This window comes from Quercus lobata, chromosome 10, assembly GCF_001633185.2.
Source record: "Quercus lobata isolate SW786 chromosome 10, ValleyOak3.0 Primary Assembly, whole genome shotgun sequence".
In the NCBI taxonomy this organism is placed as follows: domain Eukaryota; kingdom Viridiplantae; phylum Streptophyta; class Magnoliopsida; order Fagales; family Fagaceae; genus Quercus; species Quercus lobata.
The window spans coordinates 21,468,133-21,492,326 of record NC_044913.1 but is presented as its reverse complement, the minus strand read 5'-3'; the positions used below and the strand labels follow the sequence as shown (position 1 = coordinate 21,492,326).

The following is a 24,194-nucleotide window of genomic DNA, read 5'->3' as shown; positions in this document are numbered from 1 at the left end:
TCATCAACAAACAAGAAGTTTCCAGGATCTGGGTTCACTCAATGAAGAAAAACGATCAACAACCACAACTCTGTACGGGTGTCCCTCCTTTTCTTTTCTTTTCTTATGAAATTGGTAGTTTCCACTTTATTGAGTGAAAATCGATATGGGTGTCTCTCATTTTTCTCATATATGCAATTTTTCGGATTATGGATCTTGGACTTTACAATGGTGAAGCAAAGTATTTCTTAGGAGGCTATTTGATCTGTTTTATGTTATATGTTTTGGCAAAATACGAGCAAAATAGCAGCCAGTAGGGCCTTCAAGAATGAAACAGTGTGTTTTCCAAATTAATTTGCTATAATCTACTCCCATCCATTATTTTTATATTTAAATGATCAGTCTGTTAAGTGATTTAAACAAACCACCAGATATTACAAGTCATATCTATCTGATTGCCTTGAAATAGGTCGGACGAAATCCATCTTTATTGAGGAGTTAAGACATACATTTTACAAGCATGGGACTCCAAATTGGCAGAGAGTTGTCCCTGAACTGATTTTTTCTTTTTCTTTTTTTCGAGTGAGAATTGTCCCTGTGCGGATGATTGTGTTGAATGCTGCACAAATCAAGGAAGCTCTAAATAACACTATAGAAGAGTATAATATGCCTTCTCGCATTTTTGGAAAAAAAATAAATCAAATCAAATCCTAGTTACAACTTACAAATCTTACCGCCCATAAATCTCGTGCACTGACAACAGTTTCTGGTTTGAGGCCTATATCAGACCAATAAGCAGTAACCGTAGCCTTTGATGAACCTCTGTTCCACAGGATTATTGCTACCTTGTTATCACTGAGAGGACCAGCCCAAACCTACATACAAGTTTTATTTTTAAAAATTTTATGTAATTATATCTTATACTATAATTAGACGTTTAACTATGGATGAAGAATTGATTGACTCCATTTATGCAATGCAAATTCTAGCAGTAACAGTCGATTATTATTTACTCAACCTTTTGTTTCATTTTTTTTTTTTTAGTTGATGCCCATGATTTAGCCAGTTATACATGCACAAAATGTCACGTGTATAAACATGGATTCATATATGATAAATTTATATATATATATATATATATATATACTTGATGGGGGTTTAAATTAAGTTTAGTTCGTCCATAACTAGATCGCATCCAGAACGTTTAATAAGGAAGGAAGCCCAACAGAAGCACCACAAACATGAACAGGGTTCATCCATGAATATCGTGATCGTCCAAATCATAATAGTCGTCCATGGCACAAGGGCATGGACGACCAAACAACACTTAGCCAATTTCAAAGGAGCTTTCTACAGGTTTTATGCAATCAGACCACGATCTGCCATTTAGAACGCAGGGAGGATTCCTCGAAATCCACTCCATTTTCTCCATTAACTCCACACATCCCCCATGATGATAGTGGATCTGAACAAGTAGACTCACTCCCAACTCTCTATAAAATGATCAAGTCTCATTCAACCAAGCTAAGTTCTACTACTCACTAATTCACCATCCTTGTGTTCTAGAGAGAAAACTGACTTAACCATCAAAGGGTTCTTGGCCGGTTCACACCAGTCACTCTTGACAGTCTCTTTTTTCTCTTCAGGTCATCAAGCCACCACCGTAGCCTGGAGCATCAAGCCTACTAATTCTTGTGCATCATCAATTAGTGTCGTCTGTGGGGAGTAAGCAAAGTTTCTATGTGTTAACCACCTTGTTTTCCAAGACAAAAAAGGCTACATGGTTTAGACTAAATCGATGGCCACCACTCCAAAACACCAGGAGAGTGGAAATGCCTCCAGTCATCCAAATCGTGCACCAGCACCACCACTGCTGTCTGTCCAACAATAGCTACAGTTCATAGCAACTGCAATGGCAGACTTGATGTAACAAAACCAGGAGTTAACTAGAGAAGTCAATAGACAACGTCGACAGCGACGCGGCGAGGAGCACGGGCAAAATTCAAAAAACGGAGGGACGAAGAATAGTGTTAAAGGAGGAGATTAGTCCAGAGGTACCATCACTCGGATGGTGCCACACTTGGAGAGAGAAATGGACCAGATGAAGAAAGCCATGGAGGAGATGAAGGACTCCATAAGGAGAGCAAACCATGTGGATGATCTCATCCATAGAACTGACTCTCCCTTCACCATGTCCATCACAGTCATCCTTTACCCCCCCAAGTTCAAAATGCCTACCTTGGACTCATATGATGGAACGCGAGACCCTTGCAATCATATCGCCACATTCAAGATGACCATGCATCTGTAAGGCATACCAGATGTAATCATATGTAGAGCCTTTCCTATCAAGTTGATAGGCCCAGCCAGGGTGTGGTTTGGTAAACTACCACCAAACACCATAACTTCATTCCAAGAGTTAAGTAAGTTGTTCGTCAACAACTTCGTCGAAGGCCAAAGGCATAAGCGTTCCTCGTCTAGTTTACTAAACATAGAGCAAGGAGAAAACGAGAGTCTTCGGACTTTCACCAGTTGTTTTAACTGGGAAGCCCTGTTGGTAGACAAGATGGACAATAAGATCCTCTTAGCAGCCTTCTACAATGGAGTTATTTCGGATTTGTTCATCCACAAGTTGTATGACCAAGAGCCACAGACGATAGCCAAATTGATACACTCAGCCTAAAGTTTCATAAATGTTAAGGATGTGATTATTGCCAAGAAAAAAAAAGGCTAAACGAGTGGAAGCTGGATATGTACACCATCCAAAGCAAGGCCCTTGTCCAAAGAAGGCCAAGACAAGGGAGAAAAGAGATCGAGACGGCAGGAAAGCAGGATTATCCTCAGGATGATATTCCAACTACTCTCCTTTGAATACCCCACTTGACCAAGTGTTGATGCAAATCAAAGATGACTTGTCCTTGAAATGGCCAGAGAAGATGAAAGGAGATCCCAGAAAACGAAACAAAAACAAGTACTGTTGCTTCCACCAAGATCATGGACATGAAACAGACGAGTGTTATGATTTGAAGCAACAAATTGAAGTTCTCATTAAGCAAGGAAAATTGAAGAATTTCCTTGGACAAGACCACATAGACAAAAGGCAACCATTGAAAGGAAAAGCGGAAGAGTCAGTGTGTCAGCCACTAGGAGAAATAAGGGTTATTGTAAGGGGAATGTCAACCGGGAGCTCGTCCAAAACCAAGAAGACTTACTTGCAGGTAGTTTAGAATGTTCAACTCACTGACCTCCCACCAAGGATGTCCAGAGTAGACAAGCCTACTATTACTTTCACGAACGAAGATGCAAGGAGACTGCATCATCCTCATGAAGATGCAATTGTTATCACTTTGACGATTGCAAATTACACAACAAGAAAAGTGTTAGTAAATAATGGGAGTTCAGTGAATATCCTCTACTATCCAGCCTTCCAGCAAATGAGAATTAATAAGGAATTACTTCGTCCAGTGAATATGCCTTTGATTGGGTTTGGAGGAATTGAGGTTCTACCAGTAGGCACTATCTCCTTACCAATCGTTGTCAACTTTTACCCACGACAAATCAATAAAGAAGTAAACTTCCTTGTTGTGGATTGTTCATCTTCATAAAATGCCATTATAAGACGACCGACTCAATAGCTGGACACCAATTGTTGAGTTTCATGGACGCATTTTCGGGGTACAATCAGATCAAGATGGACGAGGCAAACCAGGAGAAAACATCCTTCATCACAATTCAAGGTTTGTTCTGTTACAAAGTAATGCTTTTTTTGTTTTGTTACAAAGTAATGCCTTTTGATCTGAAAAATGCAGGAGCCACTTATTAGAGGCTAGTCAACCATATGTTTCGTCCACAAATTGGGCAAAATGTTGAAGTGTACATAGACGACATGGTGGTCAAAAGCGCAAAGGAAACGTAGTACTTGGACGACCTCCAAGAGACTTTTAACATGCTTAGATGATACAACATGAAGTTGAATCCGAACAAATGTGCCTTCAAAGTTTCATTAGGAAAGTTCTTTGGTTTTATGGTTTCACAGAGGGGAATTGAAGCGAATCCTAACAAAATCCAAGCGATACTAAGCATGGAGCCCCCAAAGAATGTCAAAGAAGTCCAAAGCCTTACTGGACAAGTAGCAGCCCTCAACAGGTTCGTTTCAAAAGCTACTGATAAGTGTTTATTATTTTTCAGAGTGTTAAGGAAAACATTTGAATGGACGGATGAGTGTTAACAAACATTTGAAGACCTTAAGGCGTATCTCACTTCAACTACGTTGTTGAGCCTGTCCAAACCAGGTGAAGAGTTATATCTATACCTAGCGATGTCCCCTTATGCAGTGAGCTCAGCCTTAATAAGGGAAGAAGAAAAGGTGAAGAAGCCCATCTACTACACCAGCAAGGCCTTAAGAGGAGCTGAAGGACGACACCCGCCAATAGAAAAGTTAGCCTTCTCATTGGTAACAACAGTAAGAAAACTCACTTCAACTCCGTTGTTGAGCCCGTCCAAACCAGGTGAAGAGTTATATCTGTACCTAGCGGTGTCCCCTCATACAGTGAGCTCAGCCTTAATTAGGGAAGAAGGAAAGGTGTAGAAGCCCGTCTACTACACCAGCAAGGCCTTAAGAGGGGCTAAAGGATGATACCCGCCAATAGAAAAGTTAGCTTTTTCATTGGTAACAGCAGCAAGAAAACTCAGGCCTTATTTCCAAGCTCACATCATCAACGTCCCGATAGATCATTTGCTCAAGAAGGCTATGAATAAGCTGGAAGCAACTATACGACTGATCTAGTAGGCAATAAAACTCAGTGAGTTTGACGTAAGATATCACCCTAGAGAAGCAATAAAAGTACTTGTAGACTTTATCGCAAAATTCACTCCTGCCCATGATTAGCAGAGTAGAGACCAGGGGGCAAAACAATGGATTGTCCACGTGGATGATTCGTCTACTCAGTACGTGGGAGGAGTTGGTATAATCTTGCAATCACCCAAAGGAGATCGTTTAGAGTATGCAATACGTCTACAATTCCAGACGACCAACAACGAACCTAAGTATGAAGCCCTCCTCAAAGGTTTAGAGTTAGCTAAGTCGCTTGGAGTGAAGTCCTAATAGGGAGACTCGCAGTTGATATAGACATTCCAGAGGTACATCATATAGATTGAGAAGCCAACTGGACCACTCCCATCATGTCTTATCTCAAGTGAAGTCCCAATAATTGACGAGCAAACACTTAACCATTTCAAAGTCCCTAAATAAGTGAAGTCCAAACCACGGACAAATGAATACTTGAACAATAAAGCTAGCAACAAAAGGGATAAAAACAAACAAAGATAGATGAGATTTGTATTTAAAAATAAAAAGGGTAGATGACCACCATCCAAAAACCCTTAAAGTAATAAGCCTAAAAAGGAAAGTGTATAAAACTTCCGTCCTTAAACATGGACGAAGTAAATGTACTTGGAGAAATTTAAAATGGTCCAGAACAACGGACCCCCCCCCCCCCCCCCCCCCCCCCAAAAAATAAAAAGAGAAAAGAAAATGATGATGACGAAAATAAATTTTTGCTTACAAATTAAACTACTAGGATAAACCACTAAGGGCAACACCCCCAGACTTTCAGTCGTCCTTCGTGGGATGAGGGGTAAAGGCATCATCTTCAATATTTACGTCCTCTGAGCTAGTCTGGAGCAAGGAACTCTTAGCTATAGTGAAAAGCTTGATGGAATCAAAATCCACCTCAGGAAAAGCTTCGACGGCATCTATAGAAGTCCTCGAAGCCCGCAGCGTATTTCTTGTCCAGGAGGTCAATAAACTAACTAATGTCTTGAATTCCTTGATGACCTCGTCTTTAGATTTACTCAGAGAGGATCTGAGCTCGTCATTCTGCTTCTAAAGATGGTCCAGGCAAGTATCCTTCTCGACAATGTCCACCTTCAACTCCTCAGCAAGGTTCTTCAACTCTTTCACCTCATCCCCCAACTTCCTCCTCTCCCCAACCTTACGACTTGACTCCTCCATGTCCCTTATCTTCGTCTTCATCCTGATCCTCTCTTTATCCAAATACACGACTTGCCTGGACGCCGCCATGAACTTAGTCATAACGTGCAGTATACGCAAAATATGCATCGTCAAAAGGTTACTTGAAGATGAAGTACATGACTTAATATGGGCAAAGAAAAGTTACCTTGAAGAGATCATGGATTGTGGAATGCTCGAATTCCTTGATGGACATATCGTAGCATATGGAGACGTCCTCATTTCTCACCACTTGCTTGAAACTATTCCAAGCTAGGTTCTCACTCCTTAGAACAGTCAAGGGACCGTCGTCAGAAAGAGGGGCTTTAAGAGAAGGGTTAGACGGTTTTGCATCAGGATGAGTGAGGGAAGCATCAATCTTGGGGACCATAGATTTAGCAATAGGAGCGGCAGGGTTAAGAACCACGACAAGAGTGGTGGACGGCATCGAAGAATCAACCTTCTGCTTCTTATTACCTTGACGGCTAGGAAGGTTACCTATGTCCAGTTTCTTAGACACAGTCTTCCTTTTTTCCAATGAGGCTGGAGGGACGAGCTTCAATGTGGCCAGCAGGTGGACGAGTCCAGATAGGGACCCTGTCCCTAAATTGGACAACCTCATCACTAGCAGCAAGACATTTCCCCTTATTTTCCTTCATAGTTCATCAGAGTCTAGACGAACTAAATGAGTAGGAACAAGCAAAATTGTAAGAAAATAAATAACTTACATTGACGAGTAGTAAGCTTGTGGGCTAATGCTTCTTTTGTAGGTTCAAGTCCAAGCCCCCAAGTCGCTAGACTGCGAAGCGTCACTAAGGAATAGAAGGTCCTGTCAGCAAAGGAATGCATTTGTTGGATGCGGTTTAGGAAGAAGTTGGTCAGGGAAGGTCGTCTTACAACTGAAAAAAAAAAGAAAAAAAAAAGAAGCTAGACAAGTATGATAGAATAAGTAAGATGAGCTAAAAAAGGTAACATACCCTTGGAACGCAGATGACCCATCTCACCGGTGTAAGGAGGAAATAGGTCCATGCCTACCTCAACAGGGCTCCCTGCCCAATACCCAGAGACGAAGAAGAACACCGTCTTCCACCTCTTATCAAACGAGGGAAGGGACCTTATTAACCTACAACTAGAACCCCTAGCTAAAAGCTAGTAGAAACCTAAAGATTTGCTTATTTCAAAGGGTTTATAACAATATAAGAACTCATCCACAGTAAGAGGATGATTCCCATCAAAAACCTCTCTCCATAGCACTTGTATGGACACAATGATCCTCTATGCATCGGGGTTGAGTTGGTTTAGTCCTATACCTAACCTATGGAGAAGCTCCCTAGCAAAAGCATTCAGAGGCAACCTAAGACCCCCTAACAAGTAAGCCTTATATATGACAACCCCTGAATTCGAGGTACAACACCATTCACCAGGAGTGGCAAGACGAGGATTAACCTCGTCCGAGATTTGGTATTTATCCCTAAGTGGATAAAGCCTTTTCTCATCTATTTTTGAAGGAATGTCCATGGTGCAGCAATACAAAATGTCCTCCTCCTCACTAGAGGAAGGGAAGGATGGTTGGGCACTGGTGGACAGACCAACGAATGACCTAGATGCTGCCCTCTGCCTCAACTCCTCCTGAAGAACCTTTAAGGGAACTCCAAGGACTCCAGACGAGTACTGCTCATCCATAGAGTCACTACCACTACTATTACTCTCACTACTGCTATCACTACTATTGCTCTCATCCTGGTATTTGTCTATCTCTCTCTCATCCCTATCACTAGACGAAGACACTACTATCTCAGCCATTTTGTAAAGAATTCTAAAGAAAACCTACAAACGAAGAAAAGAGGATACTTGGTTCTAAATAAAGAGGACTAAGGATGGAAGAAAACTTCTAGACGAGGAGCGAAGGACGATTGATGTTAGAGAAGAAAATATGAGAAATGTGAGAGGGTAGGAAAGGTATTCCCCTATTTATAGGCAACACGGTGGGACACTAAAATGACGCGAGCAAACCAGAATATGCCACGTGGCAATTTTTTGAAGAACGAAACAACACAACCTGTGGACTGTTAGGATTACGCCACGTGTCAACATCCAAGACGTCTGATCCCAAATCACCCTGACATGCCACTTGGAAAATCCTTTCAACCAATAAAAAAATCGCCACGTGTCAAGGTAACAGTGATATGGATGACATAAGGACAAGGGGGAACTGATGGGGGTTCAAATTAAGTTTAGTTCGTCCACGGTAGTCGTCCATGACCAGATCGCGTCCAGAACGTTTTATAAGGAAGGAAGCCCAACAGAAGCACCACAAACATGAACCAAGTCCGTCCATGAATATCGTGATCGTCCAAATCAAGATGGTCGTCCATGGCATAAGGGCATGGACAACGAAACAACACTTAGCCAATTTCAAAGGAGCTTTCTACAGGTTCTATGCAATCAGACCACGATCTGCCATTCTAGAATGTGGGGAGGATTCCCCAAAATCCGCTCCATTTTCTCCATTAACTCCACACATCCCCCATGATGATAGTGGATCCGAACAAGTTTCCTAACTCTCTATAAAAGGATCAAGTCTTATTGAACCAAGGTAAGTTCTACTACTCACTAATTCACCATCCTTGTGTTCTAAAGAGAAAACTGACTTAACCATCATATTGTCATTGACCAGTTCACACCGATCACTCTTGACAGTCTCTTTTTTCTCTTCAGGTCATCAAGCCACCGCCGTAGCCCGGAGCATCCAATCTACTGATTCTTGTGCATCATCAATACTAATAGCCAAAATTTAGAGAAAATCCAATTAGATTTTAATTGGATTAAATCTAATTTGATTCTCAATTTTGCGCCACGTTTCCCATTTAATTTTTAATTTTGTGCCAAGTGAATTTTTGAATGTAAAAATTGAAGAGTCCAAATACAATTAGATTCTAAATTAGATTTGAATTGTAGTCCAATTTTCCACCATGTGTCCATCTAAGTTTTTAATTTTTGTGATAAGTGAATTATTAGGTGCAAAAATCGAAAGTCTAAAACCAATTAAATTCTAAATCATATATATATAATGAGAAACCATTACATATTTTAGAAATGTATAATTTTATAAAAGTATAAGTTAATTCCATGTAGAATTTGAACCTCTTCTAAAAAAATATAATTTGAACCATATAATTAATGTAATTATTTTTAATTGTATCTGAGCATGTGCACAGGGCTACATACTAATGAAAATAATATGATAAAAGCTCACCTCTAAATCTCCATCCTTCTTAACCTTTTTCCCTTGAACTCCAAGTTTATCTGTCCAAATATAGCATCGTAAGCAATTTCAGATTTATTTGGGAAGATAAGCAATGTTTCTGATGTACCTTGATTAACTGCAATAACTTCCTTGTTGCTTAGTAATTCAAATGTCATATTGTCCATTGATCGAATATCGCATCCAATCAATAAAGGAGCCTATAAACATGAACAAAACACTGGTTTGATCAACTGCATATTTTAAAAACTGACATTCTAATTTAAAATGTGGTATATGAATGATTTCAAAAAAAATTTAGTAATATTTGCCTGACTACCTTAGCTAACGCCCATATACTGAAATGTGCACGGTACTCCTCTGTTGTCATTCCTCCATTTCCAACTTCAAGCATATCAGGATCTGAAACCAATTAGTTAGTTGGAAAACTGACTTACCATTTATTATTCAAAAACTAACACTATCATAAGTTACTTTTACATTTTGAAGCCAAGGGGCTACGTGGTACCACCTCGATCACTTGAAAATGGAGGGCTTACACAACTCATAATTTCTTATTTATCATAAGAGAAACAAACAATCCTCTGAATTATTTCTTATTACTCGAATAATAGAGGATTCATGTCAAAATTTTGGGTAATGCATATGGAAATGATAGAGAACAAAATCAATGACTGTAATTATGATAATGTCTAGAATGACATATGCGTGCGTGCCCTTTTTCCTTCCATAGCTGACAACACACACACACATATAAAAGTAATATTACACTACTCAATATTTTTTATTGGATTCAAATTTTGACTAATCCACTGTTGGATTACATAATCTTCAAATATTTTTTATGCTTGCAAAATTTTAAGATAATCAAAGATCAATAACTATGTCATCAATCAAATATATAAAGTTCAAGTTTTTATTGTTTAAAATTATACATAAAAAACGGGTTTATAGATTAAATAGTAAATAAATAAAGTTTAGTACCATTCCATCCTCCTGGTCCAGCATAAGATGCCCATTTGTCGTTTTGATCTGCACGAGATATCATGCTAAAAAACACATGTAAAAATACTTTTCTTAGATTGAATCATGAGAATATATAACAAGGAACTTATTTCATTATTTTCAAATTTTGTGGCAAAATTAAAAATTGAAGCTGAAATTGTACCATAGCTACAAGCATATTTGGATGAGTTTATTTTAGCTTATTTAACTTACATTTCAATTTTATTAGTTTCACTTTTTTTGGGAAGCACATACAGTACCATGTTTATTTAGTATTTACCATATCTTATGATAGCATTGGAAATACTAGAACTTGAGTTGATGCTATGTTTACCATTTGAAATGTTCTTATATTGTAGAATGAATACACTCAATTAAAATTGAAATAGAGGAAAACCTATTTTGTGTAAATGTTTTATATTAAAAAATAAAACACTAGTAACAAATCTATTGAATCAAAGTTATATCTTAAACTATGATATTGACTAACATTTGGCTTGCAAAAATTATATGAAGTGGCACTTTCTTATCTTACCTCTCCCAGCTATCCTGAATATCTCCTGTCGTTCTCCAACTATTTCCGATCCTTGCAGCCCAAGTCGCAGGGTCTTCTTGTCCCCTGAAGTTGGCAACAAATTTAATAAATACAAAAATAAAAAAGTGTCACCGCCGACTACACATTAATATTCACTGCAATATATATTCAACCCCAAAAAAAAAAAAAAAAAGTTTTCTACCAATTACAAAACCATGATCTGTTGTATGTTCTGCAAAACAATATTATGGAAATCATGTAATGTTATATAAATAGCAAAAATTGCTTGATGTAATGTAAACATCACTATGTAACTCACCATTCACATAGAGAGAAGAAGATGGGTCTTCCAGAATTCAATAAAGCTTTGCTCATTTTTGGGTACCTATTACACATTATAAGCAAGTATGATTAAAGCTATAAAGATTATGCAAAGGAAGAATGGGACTTTCCTAAAACTGTAATGCTTTACAAATGTTTAGTCCAAACTAATACTATAATGTTATTCTTGCAAAAGAATTTAGTTTTATAGATTTTTGGATTCCTAACCATGGGCCCCTAGTTCTTGTTCAAATCATATAAATTCGAATTTCATAATATGAAAGTCTACAAAATATTCAAAATAACAACAGAAGCTTGTATATTTTGAAGCAATACCTTTCCTTTGGGCTTGTGCCATCATTATAACAGTTATCATACTTCAAGTAGTCAACCCTCTGTGTATAGGATAAATTCTGAATTAGCCTAATGAAATTGTTTGTAGAAGTTAATTTTTTTTAATAAATAATTTGATAGTTGGAAAATGGAGATTTAAACACTAACATCTCCGTTGGAAACAACAAAAATTTGCAATTAGAAGACCCAAAGCTAAATGTTAATAACTAGGGCAGTACTTAAGAATCAGTACTTTTAAAAAGGAATTAATCTTACCCAGGAAGCAAAAGTATTTGCATCTTGTTCCTCATAACCTAGTGATCCGGGCATTTGTCTACTGCATGTCTCATTTCTACACACACACACACACACACACACATATATATATATATAAATATATATATATATATATATTCATAAACACTGGCTGATAATATATAGATTGTGGAGATGAACGAAATTTTTGGTACTTAAAATTATTATACATTACTACATTGTTAATTAAATAAAATAAAATAAAATAAAAAATTGATTCACGAAATCATTACCCAGCATCAGAATAGATCCCAAGTTTCAACCCTTTACTATGGACATAATCTGCTAATGCCTTTATTCCAGAGGGAAACGTCGAAGCCTTAGGTACCAAATTTCCCTGCCAGAATTAATATTTTGTTAAAAAAGATTTGACAGAATTTATGAAATGTTATTTAACTACTTAGAACTAATAAATTATTGAAGCTTAAAATTTTTACTCTCGAAGTTTTTTGTACTTTGCTAGAAGTACAATTAATTATACCAATAGAATAGAATGTGACCCGATAAACTAATAATTTAAAGGAAAAAGGGTAACGGTGCAGCACATATACCTTAGAGTCTCTATTGAGTTGAGCCCAGCAATCATCTAAAAAATGTTTAAAACACACCCCCCCACCCCCAAAAAAAAAAAAAATAGAGGGAAGAAACGATTAGCTAATTCTGAAACGATAATGTTAATTTAATTATATACTCCTCAACGCAGCTGCTTATTAATTACCTAGATTTATATACTTATATCCCAGTGCTGCAAGTCCGGTTGACACCATTGCATCCGCTGTAATAATGGAATAAAACATATAATACATGTTCAATTTTTTTTAATTATAAAAAAACCTATTCATTTTTTTTTTTCCAAAAATTTTGATAGTTATAATGAGATAGGAAATTTGAATCATAAACATCACTGTTGAGTTGCGTTGAGCTACAACTCTTGTGAATACATATTCGAATTTAGTTCCTATGTAGTTCGTACAAATGTTTATGATAGACAATGTGATTACCTGTTTCCCTGATCAATTCCTCTTGGATGTGGCAGGCAAAGTGATTCCAACTATTCCATCTGATCACAACTCAATATTGTAGTAAAATTTTAGATCAAACTTACAATTTGATTACAAATATAAATATGAATGACAGAAGTTGCATTTTTTCCACGATTCTTATTTAACTTGAACAAGAAAAGAATTTCACACAAAGAGCTATACTAGATTGATCACATTGCGTTTTCAAAAGAAGAAGAAGAAGAAGAAGATTGATCGCATTGCCAAGTATAAATCAATATAAGAAGGTTACGCACTTGTCAAGTGCCTTATAGCTCAATTGGCACCTTCCAATCTCAAGTAGCATAGTTATGTATATATTTCTAACTATCTCAACAAAAACAAAAACAAAACAAGACAAGACAAAGAAAAAATGTTAAGCTCTCTGTTTTGAGCTCACTATTGACACTACTTTTATTATAAATCATAATAGACTATATCAACAATTAAAATTAAAATGTCATGCTTTTATGCTTACTGCTTTTCGTATGAATTCAAAAAAAATAAAATAAAAAACAATAAATCTTATTCTATCTATAAAATAAAATAAAATCTGGAGAAATAAATTCTAGGGATCAAAAAAATTATTTTACTTATTTTTTGCTAACTTAATTGATCATTACGGACAAGTTGTAATTGTTGTAACATCTTTATCATATGAGCCCACCATTAACATCAATTTTATTATAATGAATTACAAAATGTAGCTTAACAATTTTGAAAACAAAATTATGAAATTCGATGTGTTATTGGACTTATGGTAAGAATGAGTTTCAAAATTTGGGTTTACTTCCCTCTAGTGCAGTGGAGGAGACATTGACAAAAATATCTGTCCTAAAATGACTATAGCTTAAACCTAGTATAGAGTGTACAAGAGCAATGAACAAAAGCCTTTAAGCTCTTTAAGAATAATAAATAAATAAAAATTTAAAAAAAAAAAGGGAGAAGAAAAAAATAGTTATAGATCAATTATATATCACTACTATAAAAAGAGAGTTGTTTAAAAATCTTATGTATGGGACGTACAGCGTCTAGACTCAGAACATCGATCTTGCCCTCTAATAATTATTATATGTTGGTGTTTCCTAAATAAATTAAAAACACTAGAGATGATGACGTGGATGGCACTGGTACACCAGAAGAGAAGAGATCCTTATTTTCTTTTAGAAGAAGTAAAAGAAAATTAAGGCCAAAGTTGATCAACTGGCAATCTCCTTGTGACTTTGATTGTGAGATACCACTTGTGACTTTTTTTTTCTTTTCTTTTTTCTTTTTTTTTACGAAAAAAAAAAAGTTATATCAAATGTGTGACTTTTTTTTAAGAAACAAGCTAACATTTAAATATACACACCTAATTATACTCTCTCACTATACTCAAACACATTACTTATATCATATGCATGACACGTTAGACACTTCAACATCATATCACTTGCATGACTAAAAGCAAGTTTGGTACATGTCTTATTCCCATTTATTAATAAGATTAAATCCTTTCTTTCCTGTATAGGAAATTCACATTTTGTCCGAAATTATTATCCACATTTTTTTCATATTATATACGGCAGAAAAAATAAATGGATCACAGAAAATTATTAAAAGAAAATTAAAAATATTTCTTTAATTTTCAGAAAATGATACATGTTTTAATATTCCTTTTATTTTCTAAACCTTATCTACTATTTTGTATTGCCACGTTAACTAAACCCACCAATATGACAACTATCATTATTGTCATCATTATCAGCGCACCATTGTCACCACTTTATGTACAACTACCACCACTACCACTACAGTCTCATCACCTCTTCTACTAACATGAAAAATTGATGATTTTTGGTTTAAGTTATATTGGAAAAAAGTTATCTAAATCATTTTCTAAGCAACAATCACATGAAAAATAATAATTAAAAATCGATTTCTCCAAGTAAATATTTTCCACCAACACGCATTAAAGGTGGAAAATTTGCGATTTTTTTCAATATGAAAAAGCGAACATTTTGTCACTTGACGGTAGGCATTGGGGCCTAGCCTAAAAATGTCTAACCTGAATTGCAATTAAATCTTAAATATCTTTTTTAGAAGTACTAAAAAATTTCAACTAGTTGAATTATAATTTTTTTAATTTTTTTTTGGCAAATATGTCACATCTTAGCTCTTAAAAAGAGTGAAAATTTGTTTCTATAAAAAGAAAAAGTGAACAATCTAAAGGACTTGGTATTTACTGCTCTCATAAAGATAATCGTCAATGAAAGAGATATCAACTGCTCTAAATGAAGATAATTCTCACTAGGAGAGATGAGATCCTAGGCTTCAACACAAGACTTTACGAATGCCGACAAGTAATATGAGCATCCCAACACATTATTGGATTCATCATGACCAAAAAAAAAAAAAATCATAGAGCTATATATGTTAGACTAGATATGTGACAACTAGATCCCTTATCTTTAAATTCATATTATATTTGACCCCTCTTCAAACTTGAAGCTCATATTTTTAATTTATTAATAATAAATATTTTATGTATTTGATATATAGATATATATTGTGTGGGCTTCATCATCCACATATGTTTAAGATCGGATGGAGGAGATAGCTCCCAATTTAGGGCCATCAGAACTATAAACCCAATGGACCACATAATTAATTTCACTAGTTATAGAATGCCTGTTTTTTATCTTTATTTTAATGTATTTATTTATGATATTTCTTCTTCTTAATGGAATACCTAATTTGATAGCAACGTGGATAGATAGAGTTGTCAAAGTTATATTGAAAGTGGTTGAGGTCATGTACCCAATCCCAATCATATTTCCGAGATTCTTGAACCCCATATGGTCCAGGATCCTCGAGTCAATGGATGACATAAACGAGATACTAATACCAATAAATTTCATTTTATTCAATTATCATGGGAAATTTTAGAATTTTTCACATAACCGAAACTCTAAAACATGACAAAATTAATAAAAAAATCCATTGATCATTTACTCAATTATATATCAAATTTTATTTGATTAAATCGAACCATTTATATTTTGTATAATGATTGTATATACCATCCCTCTCAATAACCTCTCTCTAAAAAACCATTTTTTTAAAAGACAAATTAGGATTTTAACTTATAAGTTAAAACACTAATCAACATTTAAGTATGAATGATGAGAATTTTATTATGGAGCTAAACGAAAATATATTCAGTTCAGAAGACTCTAATCAAGTAGATGCGGATGGATCACATGGTCTTTTTTTAATAATCGGATCTAAATAAACTAGTTGGCTCATCGTGAGCCATGCATGCACTAGACTCTAGACATAAAAACATAATTAGGATCATTAATTTTAAAGATAATTTTTCAACTAATTAATTAAGTTTTTGATCATTCCTAACCAAATTAAAGAGGAAGGGATAAGAAAGACCGAACATTTTTGGTACTGCGCATTTGATCATACAATTACTTAAAAAGAAAACAACACACGCGCGCGCATGAATGTGATTAATTTAATCACCAAAAGCAGGATTGCTAACATAGAAAAAAGAAAGAAAGGGGGGGGGGCTTACCCCATAGGTGGCGTTGGAGCAAGTTGATTTGCCAGAAGACTTCTCGGCATCGGCGACGGGATCTCCTCCATCTGACGAGCAGCAGCAACACCACAAGTACTGGTATTCGATAGCACAAGGATGCATATAGCAAAGCCCACAGCCACAGCTGATGATGACCAGCCTCCACGTAATAATAAAGATATATAATAAGCAGCCATACCCAAAGATGAAATACAGAAGGAACAAAGAAAAAGAGAGAGATTAATTGGCAGTGGTTAAGATCGAAGAGCTTAATTATGAATTGGATTCATAACAAGAAGTATTTATTTAAAGAAGGAATATTAGATTTGTCCCACCCACACAGCTCAGCTGGACAACGGCTTTCTCAAAGTCATTTGTTGTTTTATTAATTTTTGCTAATTTTGTTGTTTTATTAATTAGTTTCTGTCGGATAATATATATATTATTAGTTGGGAGATTTAAAATTTGATATATAAATGCCTTGTCTGATTCTGTGTGTCACATATTTCCATATATATGAACTTAAAGAAGTTTGTAGGTTTTTTTTCTTTTAAATGGTTTCATTAGGATTCCATTTGGTTGGAAGAGTGGAAAAGTAGGAGGATAGAAAATTGTGTGAGAGTGAAAAAGTGAGAGGATAAAAAATATTTGGTTTTCCCTCTTGTTTGTTTGGTTGGAGGGGTGGAAAAGTGGGAGGGTAGAAAACTCTTTTGTTTGGTTGGAGAGAAAAAGAGAAGGATGAAAAATGTAATTTATATAAATTGACTATTATACATTTCTTACATAATAGGTAAGAAATAGATTTATTTGTACTTATTAAATAATATAAATTTACCACATCATACATATGAATTTATATTATTATAATGTAAAAATTACAATAGTGTACATATAAATTTAATTGGGCAAAAGATTTTGTAACCAGCAAAAACTTGGTCACCAAAAAAAAAAAACAAAAAAAAAAAAGGAGAGGAGAACCCGGACGTTTCTGTGCTGTTAGAAGGTAAAGTGATAAGAATGAGAAAATGCAAAAGTCATCAAGTCATGAATAAAGTCAAGGGTAGATGAGAGGATATTTGTGTAAGATGCATTTCACAACACTTTTCCCACCCCATTTTCCTCCCAATTTGGGAGGATAAAAAAAGTGGGTCCGAGAGGGAAAACTTTCTCCCCTGTTTTCTGTCTCTCTTATTTTCTTTCCTCAACCAAACAGTGGAGAACAACATTTTTCACCCTATTTTCCTCTCTCTATTTTCCATCAAGTAGAAGTCATTGTTTTATTTTATTTTATTGATGAACATTAGAGTCATAATTGAGTAGTGATGAGAAGGATTTCAATTCTTGGCATATGATTTTGTCACTATCTCTAGGCCATGTTCTATTGCAAACGTGATCATTCATTGTCCTCATCGATCTACTACTATATGGCAGCTGTTTTCTCTTTAACTCAGCATCTTTTCTATTTCAATACACTTCTTTATTTGTCCTCCTTGGAATTACTTGATTGTGATGTTAGTGTTTAAGCTAGCAAGGGTAATAATTGGAGTTTGACCAGATGTTTTTTATTCTTTTTTTTTTTTTTTTTTGGTCATGAATATCGTTGATTCATTTGTTTAGATAAGAGATTTAGAAGGGAAGGGTAAGGAGACAGATTTTAACAAAAAGCAAAGAGGAGTGGGATTTGATGATTTAACGGTGGTGGCTGGGTCCCAGCCCTGCCGACAACAATGAATCTGTTAGCTTGGAATTGCCGGGGGCTTGGAAACCGCTGTGTAGTTGATGAGCTTGGGGAAATTATCCAAGCAAAAGATCCTAGGATTGCGTTTTTGTCTGAAACATGGTCCACTAAGGAACAAATAGAGCGTATTAAATTGAAGTTAAATTTTGATGGTCTATTTATTGTGACTAATGAAGCCAGGGGTGGTGGGTTGGCTTTGATGTGGAAAAATAGTAGCGATGTCTAGGTTGATAGCTTCTCTTCCTATCATATAGATGCTATTATTAAGGGGGGTACAAAGGATGCATGGAGATTAACAGGTTTTTATAGAGAGCTGGAGACGAGTATTTGAAATGAAGGATGGAATATGCTGCATATGTTGGGGTCAAAGCCAAAACTTTCATGGTGTTGTTTCGGGGATTTTAATGAGTTATTACAAGTGGAAGATAAACAGGGTGGTGCACCATGAGCTCATAATCTCATGTAGGCTTTTAGGGATGTTCTTGATCATTGTGGGTTTGTGGACTTAGGCTATTTTGGTCCGGACTATACTTCGCATGGGTGACGTAGGGGTGAGTTGATATGGGAAAGGTTGGATTGAGGGGTTGCCAACTATGAATGGCTTGCTCGGTTCCCTACAGGAAGGATTAGGCACTTGAATAGTTTTACTTCAGACCATGGCCCAATTCTATTATCTTTGAATCCGAACGGGGAGCATCAAAGGTGGAGACAAAAGCATTTCTATTTCGAGGCTATGTGATTAACTAATTTGGAGTGCAATGGTATTATTTCAAGAGCTTGGGCTGTTGATCAAGAGGGTACTCCCATGCATGTGGTATCAAAAAAGCTGAAAAAATGTAAGAAGATGCTTACCGCGTGGAACCGTAACCACTTTGGTAAGGTGCTAAAAAAAATAAAAAAATTTAAAGGAGTGGCTTTGGAGGGCTGAGGCAGATTCGATTGGATCTGGGGATGTTGATTTGGTGAATTGGTTAAAGAAGGAACTTAATGAATTATGTGCACAAGAGGAGAAAATGTGGCATCAGAGGTCTCGAGTACAATGGTTGCAAAGTGGTGATCAGAATACTAAATTTTTCCATGGTGTCTCAACCCAACGAAAGAGAAGGAACTTTATAAAGGGGTTGTGTGATGAGAATGGAACTTGGCAGGAAAATGAGGAGGTGGTTTCAAGTTTGTTGATTGAGTACTATGCTAATTTGTTTACTACTTCCAATCCTCGCAACCTAGAGCAGATTTTGGAAAGGGTTCAACTAGTGGTGACTGAGGAGATGAGGGCTACCTTGGCTAGGCCCTTCAATGCGGAAGAGATGGAATGTGCTATTAAGGATATGGCTCCGTTAAAGGCCCCAAGACTGGATGGGATGCCGCCCTTATTTTATCAAACTTATTGGACTGATATAGGTATGGATGTCTCTCAAGCTGTTCTTTCTTGCTTAAACTCTAGATCCATCTTGAAATCTATTAACCATACTTTTATCACTTTAATTCCAAAAGTCCAAAATACAAAAAGGGTATTTGATTTTAGGCCCATTAGCTTGAGTAATGTGATTTATAAGATTGTCAGTAAGGTTATTGCTAATCGTCTCAAACCTTTACTGGATTCTATTGTCTTTGAAACTCAGAACGCTTTTGTTGCAAATAGGCTTATCACAGATAATATTTTAATTGCTTTTGAATCCTTGCATCATATGAAGAATAATTGTACAGGCAAGCAAGGTTACATGGCTCTTAAGTTAGATATGAGCAAAGCGTATGATAGGGTGAAGTGGGCTTTTTTGGAACAGATCCTTCTGAAATTGGGTTTCCATGAAGATTGGCTAGCTTTGTTAATGGAGTGTATTACGACAGTGTCCTATTCTATTCTTGTTAACGGAAAGCCAAAGGGTCTGTTTAGGCCTTCAAGGGGTTTCAAGCAAGGGGATCCTCTTTCGCCTTATTTCTTTCTTTTTTGTGCTGAAGGCTTAAATGCAATCCTGAAAGAGGCAGCTCAAAGGGAGAAATTCATGGGTTTTCTATTTGCAGGAATGGTCCAAAACTCACCCATCTCTTTTTTGCAGATGATTGTCTTTTGTTTTGCAGAGCATCATTGACTAAGTGTGAAAAAATCCAAGAATTATTGGGTTTCTATGAAGAAATTTCAGGACAAATGATAAACAAGAGTAAAACTACTCTCTTTTTTAGTAAGAATACTGATGCACAGATTATGGAGGAAATAAAGTTGTCTTTACGTGTCCCTGCCATTCAACATTATGAGAAGTATTTGGGGCTGCCATCTTTTGTTGGTAGAGGGAAAAAAGCATGCTTTGCGCAAATAAAGGAGCGGATTTGGGCAAAAATGCAAGGGTGGAAAGAGAAACCTCTGTCTCAGGCTGGAAAGGAGAAACTTCTGTCTCAAGCTGGAAAGGAAGTTATGATAAAAGCAATAGTTGAATCTATACCTACTTATTCCATGAGTGTATTCAAATTGCCTGTTGGTCTATGTAAAGATATTGAAGCAATGATCCGGAAGTTTTGGTGAGGGCAAGGGGAGACAAAAAAAAATCCATTGGGTAAAGTGGAGTGCTCTTTGTTCATCTAAGTCTGGAATAGGTTTTAGAGATATTCAGAATTTTAATAATGCTCTTCTTGCAAAACAGGTTTGGCGGTTATTACATCATAAAGATTCTTTACTTTATAAAGTCTTTAGACAAAATATTTCCCCAATAGTAGCATTTTGGAAGCGCCGGTTCATCCAAGTTGTTCTTTTGCTTGGAGGAGTATTTTACAGGCAAGGGATGTCATCAGTAAAGGTGCAGTGTGGAGAGTGGGGAATGGAGAATCTATCAAAAATTTGGGAGCATAAATGGTAGCCGGAGCTTTCAAATAGCAAGGTTGTCTCTCCAAGAACAGATACTGATGTTATTTTTGTGAAGGATTTGTTTCTGGCAGGTAGAAGGGTGTGGGATCCGAGTTTAGTGTAGCGGCTTTTTCTGCATTGGGAGGCTGACTTGATCCGAAGAATTCCAATGTGTGAGGAGTCTGTAGTTGATTTGTTGATTTGGCCTCTCACTCCTACTGGGGATTATAGTGTGCAGAGCGCTTACCGTATGTTGGAATCTATTGCAAGGTGTGTTAATCCAGGGTCATCTTCAGTGGATGGGCAGAGCAAGGTTTGGAAAGGGATATGGAAGATCAAAACTCCGAATCTGATTTAGCATTTAATTTGGAGAGCTGCTCGTGATTCTTTACCTACCAAGCAAAATCTTCGATATCGTCATGTACCTATGGAAGCTTCCTGTTCTACATGTGATGAGCATTTGGAATCTCTAATTCATTGTTTGTGGTTGTGTGAGCATGCCCAGGCTATGTGGAAATCCAACATTAACTTTTTCCGGTTTTATAGGAAGCAGTATAGGAGTTTTTTTGATTTATTACAAGAAGTCTTGAATAATGCTTCGGAATTTCAGGTTGCTCTGTTCTCAACTATTTCCTGGTGTTTGTGGCAGAGGCGAAACAGATTGAGGGAGAATCAACCCACTTGGTCGTTACAGGAAGTGGGTGAGAGGGCTGTCTTGTTGGTTTGGGAATTCCTTGACCTGTGCAAACTTGATGCATTGCCGAGAGGTCCTGGTGCTCATGTATGTTGGTCTCGTCCTCCAGAAGGTGTCTTTAAGGTGAATTTTGATGCTACCTTGTTTGAGAATATTGGTAGTGCAGGCATTGGAGTGGCGATTAGAGATTCAGAAGGTGAGATCATTGCGGCGTTATCTCAAAGGATTTCTATTCCATTTTCTGTGGAAATGGAAGAAGCCATGGCCGCTCGTCGAGCACTTATTTTTGCGCAAGAACTGAGTCTCTCTAAGGTGATGATGGAAGTTGATTGTCTTAGGGTGGTTTCGGCTTTGAACTCTTTGGTCAACTGCAACACGTTGTATGGGAATATGGTAGAGGAAACTCATCGTCAAGCTTATCAATTTCATTTTTGTAGGTTTATTCATGTGTATTGGGGTGGGAATAAGTTAGCCCACGCCCTCGCTAGGAGAGCAGTTTCATCTGCAGGTTTAGATGTTTGGGTAGAAGAACTACCATTTGATTTGGAGAGTGTATTCCAAACTGATTTTTCTTAATTTATAAGAGCTTACCTTTTTCTCAAAATAATAATAATAATAATAACAACAAATAAACAAAAACTCTTAAATCAAAAAAGAAAAATACACAAATTTTTGAGTTTTCAATCCTAAATTTATTTATTTATTTTCATAAAATAAATTTATTATTACTAGTCTAATAATATATTATTAAATGTTTAAATTATATATGGTATAACTCTATACTTGGTGTAGCTCTGTTTAAGGTTATTTAATGGAGTTGAAAATGATGAGTTTTATTATATTGCATTGTCTCCTTACATATCTCATCGCATATATAAAATATTTAAAAATGATTTTTTAAAAATATTTTAAAAGGATAATTACAAATTATCTGCTTGTGACATAAATAGTTTAAAATTTACCTATTTGTAGTTTAAAAAAGTTATAACTCATTTAACATGAACTTCATTTGTATTAGCTTTGTTGTGATTGGTTTTGTCATAGCAAGCATTGTTAGGCTAAGGCTTAGCATTCTCATCAAGAGGACCCCTTCAATATGGATCTTCAATATATATAAATATATATATATATATATATATATATATATATATATATAGTTACAATATACTGTTAACGCTTCAGCTCGAAACATTTCCTTCTTAGACTTCTAAACACTTTGTACACGAAAATATGTCAATTCAATCACAAAGCTGTTGGCAAGATCTTCAACATTTGTAGTGGTAGGAATGGATAAGTATGCTGCTAACACCTCAACTTGAATCCTTTCCTCCCTAGATTTCAAGCACTTTATGCTTGAAAATTTCAACCACAAAGCCTTGCCTGGATCTTCAACATTTGCAGTGGTAAGAATGGATAGGTTAAAAAGAAGGAAGAGCCAATCTATGTAGGGTTTAGGTATATTGAAGTGAAGTGGGGGAATGCCAATCAATGTGGATTGTAGAGTAGATTGGTGTAGTTTTGTCAGCTTGTCAAATGTCCTATATATTAACAATCACACTGCAGAAGTCGATTTTACAAAAAGAAAAAACCATTGATAATTATTTTCAACATCAATGGATAAGTCAGAACTCAGAAGTGATCAAGTCGGCAAATTATCAGTATGGTCAATGACTTTAAACACCCTTACGTATGTTGTAGGATCTATATATATATATATATTGATATTATGATATACAAATTCTAAATAAATGAATTTGATTTATTTTATAGATATTTTCTCACAAACTCTTATTTATAGTGTTATATATATTCAACTAAGTAATGCTAGGAATGCATTATTTTCTCACAAACTCTTATTTATAGCGTTATACTCTTATTTTTTTTACTATAATAGAAAAGGGATATATTTTTAGTGTCCGTTCGGATTATTTGTCTTAAACGGTGTGCTTTTTAAAATCTCATAAAATTGTTTGTAAAAATATGAAGAAATACTGATTCCTATCTGTGTAAGGTTTAGGTATATTGAAGTGAAGTGGGGGAATGCCAATCAATGTGGATTGTAGGAATAGATTGGTGTAGTTTTGTTAGCTTGTCAAATCTCCTATATATTAACAATCACACTGCAAAAGTCGATTTTACAAAAAGAAAAAACCATTGATAATTATTTTCAACATCAATGGATAAGTCAGAACTCAGAAGTGATCAAGTCGGTAAATTATCAGTATGGTCAATGACTTTAAACACCCTTACGTATGTTGTAGGATATATATATAAATATATATATATATATATTGATATTATGATATACAAATTCTAAATAAATGAATTTGATTTATTTTTATAGATATTTTCTCACAGACTCTTATTTATAGTGTTATATATATTCAACTAAGTAATGCTAGGAATGCATTATTTTCTCACAAACTCTTATTTATAGCGTTATACTCTTATTTTTTACTATAATAAAAATGGGATATATTTTTAGTGTCCGTTCGGATTATTTGTTTTAAACGGTGTGCTTTTTAAAATCTCATTTTAAAATCTCATATAATTGT

At 35.7% G+C, this 24,194-nt stretch overlaps 3 protein-coding genes across 6 annotated transcripts; 1 reads left to right on the top strand and 2 right to left on the bottom strand.

Annotated features, from left to right (window-relative positions):
- Positions 1 to 333: 333 nt before the first annotated feature.
- On the bottom strand, positions 334 to 16,765 carry LOC115963992 (alpha-galactosidase-like). Of its 3 annotated transcripts, none has more exons than XM_031083273.1 (15): positions 16,369 to 16,765; positions 12,765 to 12,823; positions 12,482 to 12,538; positions 12,315 to 12,349; positions 11,997 to 12,100; positions 11,725 to 11,800; positions 11,452 to 11,510; positions 11,114 to 11,179; positions 10,795 to 10,878; positions 10,239 to 10,303; positions 9,574 to 9,656; positions 9,364 to 9,454; positions 9,246 to 9,295; positions 705 to 854; positions 334 to 598 (listed from the first exon to the last, which is right to left on the bottom strand). In XM_031083273.1, exons 1-15 carry the CDS (start codon positions 16,566 to 16,568, stop codon positions 467 to 469), a joined length of 1,311 nt encoding a protein of 436 aa, XP_030939133.1. In that variant the 5' UTR covers positions 16,569 to 16,765; the 3' UTR covers positions 334 to 466. The 3 variants fall into 3 exon arrangements, with proteins under 3 accessions (XP_030939133.1, XP_030939134.1, XP_030939135.1); XM_031083274.1 differs by having other exon boundaries at positions 714 to 854; positions 16,369 to 16,764; XM_031083275.1 differs by lacking the exon at positions 16,369 to 16,765 and adding an exon at positions 13,830 to 13,929.
- Positions 5,550 to 8,765, bottom strand: LOC115963993. Of its 2 annotated transcripts, XM_031083276.1 has the most exons (4): positions 6,967 to 8,765; positions 6,718 to 6,801; positions 6,159 to 6,613; positions 5,550 to 6,064 (listed from the first exon to the last, which is right to left on the bottom strand). In XM_031083276.1, the coding sequence occupies exons 1-4, from the start codon at positions 7,016 to 7,018 to the stop codon at positions 5,864 to 5,866; spliced, it is 792 nt and encodes a 263-aa protein (XP_030939136.1). In that variant the 5' UTR covers positions 7,019 to 8,765; the 3' UTR covers positions 5,550 to 5,863. The 2 variants fall into 2 exon arrangements, with proteins under 2 accessions (XP_030939136.1, XP_030939137.1); XM_031083277.1 differs by having other exon boundaries at positions 6,159 to 6,818.
- A 3,490-nt stretch (positions 16,766 to 20,255) lies between the features above and the next one.
- Positions 20,256 to 20,627, top strand: LOC115964503. Its single transcript, XM_031083801.1, has one exon. It carries the CDS (start codon positions 20,256 to 20,258, stop codon positions 20,625 to 20,627), a length of 372 nt encoding a protein of 123 aa, XP_030939661.1.
- Positions 20,628 to 24,194: the final 3,567 nt, after the last annotated feature.

What these genes read in the sequence shown, in the direction of transcription:
- LOC115963993 (XM_031083276.1), bottom strand. Translation starts at nt 7,018, where the DNA reads ATGGACCTATTTCCTCCTTACACCGGTGAGATGGGTCATCTGCGTTCC. An exon ending in GGGTCATCTGCGTTCCAAGG is followed by an intron (nt 6,802 to 6,966) that starts GTATGTTACCTT and finishes TCTATTCCTTAG; the next exon opens with TGACGCTTCGCAGTCTAGCG. An exon ending in CAATCCATGATCTCTTCAAG is followed by an intron (nt 6,065 to 6,158) that starts GTAACTTTTCTT and finishes GTTATGACTAAG; the next exon opens with TTCATGGCGGCGTCCAGGCA.
- LOC115963992 (XM_031083273.1), bottom strand. Translation starts at nt 16,568, where the DNA reads ATGGCTGCTTATTATATATCTTTATTATTACGTGGAGGCTGGTCATCA. An exon ending in AGTTATTGCAGTTAATCAAG is followed by an intron (nt 9,296 to 9,363) that starts GTACATCAGAAA and finishes ATATTTGGACAG; the next exon opens with ATAAACTTGGAGTTCAAGGG. An exon ending in AGAAGGATGGAGATTTAGAG is followed by an intron (nt 855 to 9,245) that starts GTGAGCTTTTAT and finishes ACTTGTATGTAG; the next exon opens with GTTTGGGCTGGTCCTCTCAG.
- LOC115964503 (XM_031083801.1), top strand. Translation starts at nt 20,256, where the DNA reads ATGATAAACAAGAGTAAAACTACTCTCTTTTTTAGTAAGAATACTGAT.